Source organism: Cebus imitator, unplaced genomic scaffold (assembly GCF_001604975.1).
Source record: "Cebus imitator isolate Cc_AM_T3 unplaced genomic scaffold, Cebus_imitator-1.0 Scaffold75, whole genome shotgun sequence".
Lineage (NCBI taxonomy): Eukaryota > Metazoa > Chordata > Mammalia > Primates > Cebidae > Cebus > Cebus imitator.
This window is the reverse complement of record NW_016107390.1, coordinates 5,932,839-5,940,198: the sequence shown is the minus strand read 5'-3', so window position 1 is coordinate 5,940,198 and position 7,360 is coordinate 5,932,839. Positions and strand designations below refer to the sequence as shown.

The 7,360-nt window shown below is 33.5% G+C and overlaps 1 protein-coding gene across 1 annotated transcript in view; it reads right to left on the bottom strand.

Moving 5' to 3' along the window:
• Nucleotides 1–7,360, bottom strand: part of FH (fumarate hydratase) — a 23,144-nt gene that overhangs the window by 14,371 nt on the left and 1,413 nt on the right. The window contains exons 2-4 of the mRNA XM_017532122.2: nt 5,696–5,830; nt 2,078–2,188; nt 369–545 (exon numbers count right to left, since the gene is read on the bottom strand). Of these exons, the coding sequence (XP_017387611.1) occupies nt 369–545; nt 2,078–2,188; nt 5,696–5,830 (423 nt within the window). The remainder of the gene's footprint in view (nt 1–368; nt 546–2,077; nt 2,189–5,695; nt 5,831–7,360) is intronic.

The window sequence follows — 7,360 nt, the reverse complement described above, 5'->3', positions numbered from 1 at the left end:
TTAGTTTTGATAAATGTCCCATGGTTATATGTTAACATCAAGGGAAGCTGAGTGAAGGGAATATGGAAACTATTTGAACTATTTTTGTAATTCCCTTATAAATCTAAAATTATTTCAAAATAGAGTTTTTAAAAATATGCCAAATTATAAAATAAAATATACACTAATTTCAGGTGTCTTAAAAGTAATTTTTATAAGGACTGAGACATAAAGCCAAGATTCCTAAAAGAAATAAGGAACATAAGAAGCCTTATCCTTTAAATAATGAACTCTCTTTGTCATAAAATGAATGCTTGTTTTACAAGAAAAATCTCAGGTATGCTTTTCAATTTATAACAACAAAAAAGAAAAGTTTTTTACACACTGACCTGGCTTTTATTAACATGATCATTGGGATGCACAGGTTTCTTGCTGCCAAGTTCACCTCCTAACATTTCAATTGCTCTATTGCTAATGACTTCATTTACATTCATATTTGTCTGAGTACCCGATCCAGTCTGCCATACCACGAGAGGAAAATGATCATTTAATTTACCTTCAGCTACCTGCAGAAAAGTTAAAAATGAGTATTTTAAAAAAGGAAATATTTATTTCATGATTTTAATCAACCATAATTAAGTATGTTCCATTTATGGAACTATTTTAAATATGTTCATTGTTTTCATATGCTAAATGACCTGCTGATTAAGCCACAGAGTTTGAATACAGTTGACCCACAGATCTAAGCTTCTGAGGCATCACTTGCTCCAACCACAGATACTCTAAATATTATCTATACTGAATGGTATGACAATTCACTGGTTTCAAATGAAAAGGAAATCAAAGCCATCTTTCTTATTTTTCTCCAAGTGCCTCCTCTAATAGAGAGCTACCTGTTAAGGCTGGCAAATATGTTTAGTCTTTAGATATATTTGTTGCTGATGCTCAGCAGGAATATCCAACAGATGTTACTGCCAGAGTCAGCATGATAATGAGCTAGTGACTTGAAAATGTGAGTTCACTAATAGCTAGTTACTTCATTCACAGATGTCCAAAGAGCAGTAATCACCAAATGTAGAAATAAACACTGCCCAGCTTTGCCCCTATTTATGTTGTATTTTTATACTTTCAGCTTTTGTGTTAGTTTTTGGATGGTGTGCTTTGTAAAATGTGGGTTCTTAACCTTCTGGAATGATTTTAGCTTAAAAAATCAGATTGCACTTGAGAAATCTATTACCTTGAACAAGTGGTCCACAGTAAAACAAAACCTTTTTCTAGTTACATAAAAATATGTGATTAGTGAAGAAAATTTTGAGAACTGAGAGTCACTATAGTTCCACTGCTTAGTAATTATGACTATTGGCATGTTGACATCTCCAGTCTCTAATGAAATGAGGGTGGGTGTGTGTGTGTGTGTGTGTGGGTGTGTGTACGCGCGCGCGCGCGTGTGTGTGTGTATGAGAAAACACACATTGTCTGTTCATTTTTTCCTAAACAAAATTAGGATCATAAAGTACATATATTTTTGCAAACTTTCTTCCCTATTTCTCATAGGTTAGGCTTTGTTCATGCCAATCTTCAAAAAGGTAATTTTCTATAATTTACAATATAATTTATATAAGTAGCTGTTACACTTGGGTATTGTTTCATTATTATAAATAGTGCTGTAATTAACAACATTATATATACAGTTCTGTTACCTCTGATTGCTTCTTTAAGACAATGTTATTAGCACATGGGTAAAATTACATTCTGATGAACTATCAAATAATCACTAGTTTTAAAAAGATTTATATATAAAATAAGAAATCAAAGTTCAAACAAAATCTTTTCAAAAAATTTTCTTACAACTATATAAATTAACAAGCACTATCAAGAGGCTTAAAAACAAAAGGTATAAAATCATCCAGAAACTTTGTCACAATGCCGTATTTTAAGCACCATATTAATAACATCACTAAAAATAATGCTACCACCCTACCCTAAAATTCATTAATTCAAGAATTCACAGTTCCCCTTTCCTTCTGCCAGAGCATATCATCACGCAGAGTATGACATGGTCTGATGCCATTAAGTAAACACACTTATCGCCTCCTACCTCATCTGCTGCCTTCATTATTGCATTGGCAATCTTCGGATCAAGACCATAATCCTGGTTTACTTCAGCAGCCGCTCGCTTCAAGATGCCAAAAGCTTTAATAACTGGGGTCTAAAATTAATCAGAAAAATATTTCAAATTTGCGATTTAAGCATAAAAGTTTACTATTCTGGCACATGCAAAAGCTATACATAAAACAATAACAAGTAACACTATAGCTCTAAAATGTTTAGGATATAGAGAAAGACTGTAGATAGAAATTCATGAACCAAGAATCAACATTATCATAGATCTATTGCTTAAGGAACCAAATAAAAGCAAATTCATTGACTCTTCATATATGTGTGTGTGTATACCTCCCACATACATACACATGCACATACATACTCACACGTGTACGATGTACTACTTATCCTATACACACATACACAAAAATATATGTGTTTATTTCATACACTATATACAAAAACAAATAGTACTCAATCTTTTCACCAGCAAGAGCCATTATTTTCCCCATGTTACATTATAAATGTTTCCTTCCTCTCTTCTGGTTAAGGAGATCAAGGAATTTTTTTTGTATTTTGTTTGTTTGTTTGTCTTTTTTGGTAAGAACAGTGCATTTTTATGAACAAACAAAAACAAACATCATAAAAAATTTAGTACTAATTCATGAATTGCTAACATAATGTTGTGGTTTGTTTTAAATTGTCAAATACCTCCTATACCTTGTACCTGGGAAAGAGAATTCAGTGAAATTCAGTAAATAAGGATGGAGTATGCACTATATGCCAAACATTGTGGTGAGACCTGGATATATAAAGATGAGATAAGACTCTAAAAAAAAAAATGACATATTTAACTGCCAATCAGTATGAGACTACCAGTTACTGACTGGGTTATCATTTCACCCAAGGCCAAAAAGCAATATATTCTACTTAGCTAGTAAAGCCTTAATACTAATAACTTCCTGGACATTTCGCTCAGAAGAATTATTTTTTTCAACCCAAGCTTTTCCAGACCTAAAGGTGACAGCTTCCAATACATATAAACATATTTTAAAACCCTGTTAGTACTGATCTTTTCATTGTCTATCCCAAATCACCTCACCAAGCTTGAAAAGGATAAACTGAAATGAAAACCTAGTTTTTGTAAGACAAGTGAATTGTGAGTTCTTGTCAAAATTAATAATACAGATTGTTGTATAGATCCCATACCAGATTTTAACAGGTAAAGAGCAGAAGGGAGGAAAGGAAGAGAATGATGAATGTATAAGAGAGAACCTATCACCCTCAGAGAGGAATCAAAGTGGAAAAAAAAGAAAGACAAGTAATAAATAAGACACATTAAACACATAAACCTGGACCAGAGTAAGTATAAGCTGAGGGGCAAATAGAAAAGGAAAACCAGAAAATTTTAAATTCAATTTTAAGCAACTAAAATTAAAACATTAGACATGTCTTACTCAAACAAAATGGGGACAGACGGTATATGGGATTAGAAACTTAAAAGCTTTAAACATGAAAACAAATGGGGATTTAAATTTCCACAAGAACAAACACTGTGGTGGTGGGCTGAATCACTACCAAGGGCAAAGGTAGGTGCCAATCAACACTGGCCATCTGAATGGAGTGAATGACCCCCAGTGTTTACGGACCGTCAAAATAAAAAAAGGTCATTCACAGACTGTTCATAGCACAAGGAGGTTCAATGAACACCAAAAAAAAAAAAAAAAAAAAAAAAAAAAAAAAAAAAAAAAAAAAAAAAAAAAAAAAAAAAAAAAAATATATCACTGGGGAGAAAAGACAGGTCATCTTATTCTTCATTTACTCACATTAGACATAATCTTTTTAGCTTTGTTTTCATTTGGACCTCAGGTAAAAAGGGTTGAGTTTAATCATACTACTCAGTTTAGAGTACACACCATCTGTTTTACATGTAATAAGTTCAGGAAACGAATCCACTTGAAGTCAAATGTGACAAAATTGAGACCCCAGGTGTCTGCCTGTCACAGATGTGCAACCCCAGTGGCTGTGCTGTCTCTGGAGCAGCAACAGCAGCAGCAACCATGCCCCACCAGAACATGCCGGATGAAACAGGTCAATTAAAATAGCAGCCAAGCTCACTCCCACCAGCGCTGGCTGGGGCTGACCTCCTCCTTCGTCTCTGAAGTTGAATAATATGAGATTATTTTAGTATTGGTCATGATCCTTTGTCACCCAACCAGGCAGTCAAACTATATTTACCTTACCACCAAGCAGGCTGTAGATAGCAATGACACAGATATTTTTCTTCAAAGGTTCAGCTGCCTGTTGTTAAGTTCTATAAACCTGTCAAGGGTCAGTCTTGAAGGCTTAGGAGTGACTTAAAATTATTTAAAATATAAGCATATTTATAAGATAACTGTTAAACGATATCTCACCAGATGAAGCCTGGCTACTTCTAGGCATACTAGCCTATCCTGCATTGACTATTTTTCATACTCCGGTTGGGCTCCAGTAGAATATGTTATGTATTTCTCAATTCTTTTCACACTTTAATATCTCTGAAATCAAGATGTATCTTATAATCAATAGTAAGTCACAACCTTAATTGGTAGCATTCTTCTTTCTTAGTGGTACATATTGGTGCATCTTCTAATTGATGGCATCTTAAATTTAATGAAATGTGGTAGAAAGTTTTTTCATCATTTAATCATTCATATGGCATTGAATAAATATTATCTATTATATGTTAGACATGGTAAAGAGTAATACTTGGTGTTGTGTACTATACACTTTTTTTGAAACTGAAACCAAAATACAAAGTGTAATTTAAAAAAAATTTCAGTTTTAAATTAGTGGGGGAAAAAAAGAATGAGTATTGAAATAAAAATGTTTACAAACTGTAAAATCCTAGTAAAAATTTGTAAACACCTAGCAAGAATGAAAAGACAATCATTTAGTTCTATCAAATAAAAACCCAAAATAACTATTGACAATAACAAAGACATGGAATCAACCCAAACATCCATCAATAAAGGATAAAGAAAAAATGGTATAGTATACCATGGAATACTATACAGTCATAAAAAAGAATGAGCTCATGTCCTTTGCAGGGATACGGATGGCACTGGAAGCTGTTATCCTCAGCAAACTAACAGAGGAACAGAAAATCAAACACCGCATGTTCTCACTTATAAGTGGGAGCTGAACAATGAGAACACATGGACACGAGGAGGGAAACAATGCACAGTGGGGCCTGTGGTGGGAGGGGTAGCATCAGGATAAATAGCTAATGTGGGGCTTAATACCTAGGTGACGGATTGATAGGTGCAGCAAACCACAATGGCACATGTTTACCTATGCAACAAGCCTGCATATCCTGCACATGTATCCCGGAACTTAAAATAATTTTTTCTTTAAATCCAAAAGATTCAAAGTGATGGCTCAAAATAATGGCATGCTAATACTTCAAAAAGTTCTTTAACACTTTAGTGAAAGAGAACATCTTATTACTCATAAAGCCACTTTTCTAATAAGTTTACATTTTAACTCTGAAAAATAATTATTTATAAAGTGACTGGTGAATGATAGCCTACTATGTCCAAAATAAGCCAACATTTCCACAAATGCCACTTACTGGCATACGTTCTGTCACACCTCCAATCTTAAAGTTCATCGTAGATCTCACGGTCTGGGCACCATAATACTTATCATTTGGCACTTTTAGTTCACCAAACGTATCATATTCTATCCGGAAGGAATTCTGGCTTGCCTAAAGATGAGAATAAAACACTTGTTACAACTTGAAAAGAACCGAGTATCAAAAGTAATTGCATCTTACCAGCTGTTAAGGTGAAAGAAATCTTACTAAGTATCAGAAAGACAAAAAAGTACTATTTGAATTCTCATTCTCTTCCTCACTTTCAGGTCTTTCCTTGAGAACTCTTTGTCACACAAACTGATTAACGCAGGTGTTAAAGACAGATTATTGAGCTCAGATACTATGCTGGTGATAAATATAAAGACTTTGAAATCTTTTCCATTTCAAGAGTAAGCTCATTATTGGTCAAGATTTGGCCAATTCAATGTACATACTTTAATGCTTATTTTACTTAGAACTTTTGAAAATGGTCTAAGAATGATGATTTGAAATTTATAAACATTTATATATAAACGTTATTCATATAAATGAATTACATATGTATATTCATATATATAAGAAATTTATAAACATTATATGTATGTATGTGTGTGTGTGTGTGTGTGTGTGTGTACAAATATAAACACTCTTTATATATATGCTACCATGCTACTAAGTCAGTATCACGCTGGTCTGCCTGTTAAATATTCTCATTCTCGATGCACTTTTTCTCCTCTATAGTACTGATCACACTAATTATTCATATGTGATTTCCTTGCTTATTTAACTGCTTTGCTTACTTAATTTCCCCTAAAGACAGGAATAAAACATTGTCTGTAAAACTCTATCCCCATAGGGACTGTCTTATTTAGAGGGCCTGATAAATGGAAGGCACTCAATAAACAGTATGTTTCTAGTGAATTAATTTTTATGTGCTCTTTTAAATAAAAAGTACCACAGGGCATCAAAGGTTATGTGAAATTCTCAACATTAGCAACAGGAAGAACTTTTAACAAAACCAGTGAAGATTTTGGACCTGAGAATGGTTAGAGAACAAAAAATGTCAGAACTACAAAAAACAAAAACTACCTTCATCTGATTTTACCTAACATCACAACCGTAAAAGCAAGGCATTGCTATTTTTTGACATTTGCATCAACAGGATAGATTCAAAAGTTCTCCAGTCTTCTTCCCTTTACAAAATACCAAATAAATTAAAAAATAAATTTATAAATGTGTAAAGGTTTTAAAATGTCCTAAAATTATTAGACCAGGGAGTTCAAGGAATACAAAGCATCTCTGATTCTGTAGTATGATGGTATACAGTAGGAATAGTGACCGAATCAAATTATCTTCAAGTTTATAGTCCAGAAACGGTACTGGCCCTTTGAAATACCCTAGATGGAGGATTTATTTAAAGAGCACTCACTACGTGGTATTTTCACATTTGCAGTTTTGCTGAGTAGCTGTAAGTATTTCAATTTTGCACACAGAAACCGAGGCACAAAGACAACTTGTCCAGTCTCAAACGAGAAGCAGAGCAAGATTTGAAATCACATCTCTTAGATTGCAAACCTCATGCTACACCAGACTGCAGAAGTATAACCCTTCCTCAAACGTTTACTAACAATATACATATCTATTTAGAGCTTGCTTTTTTTT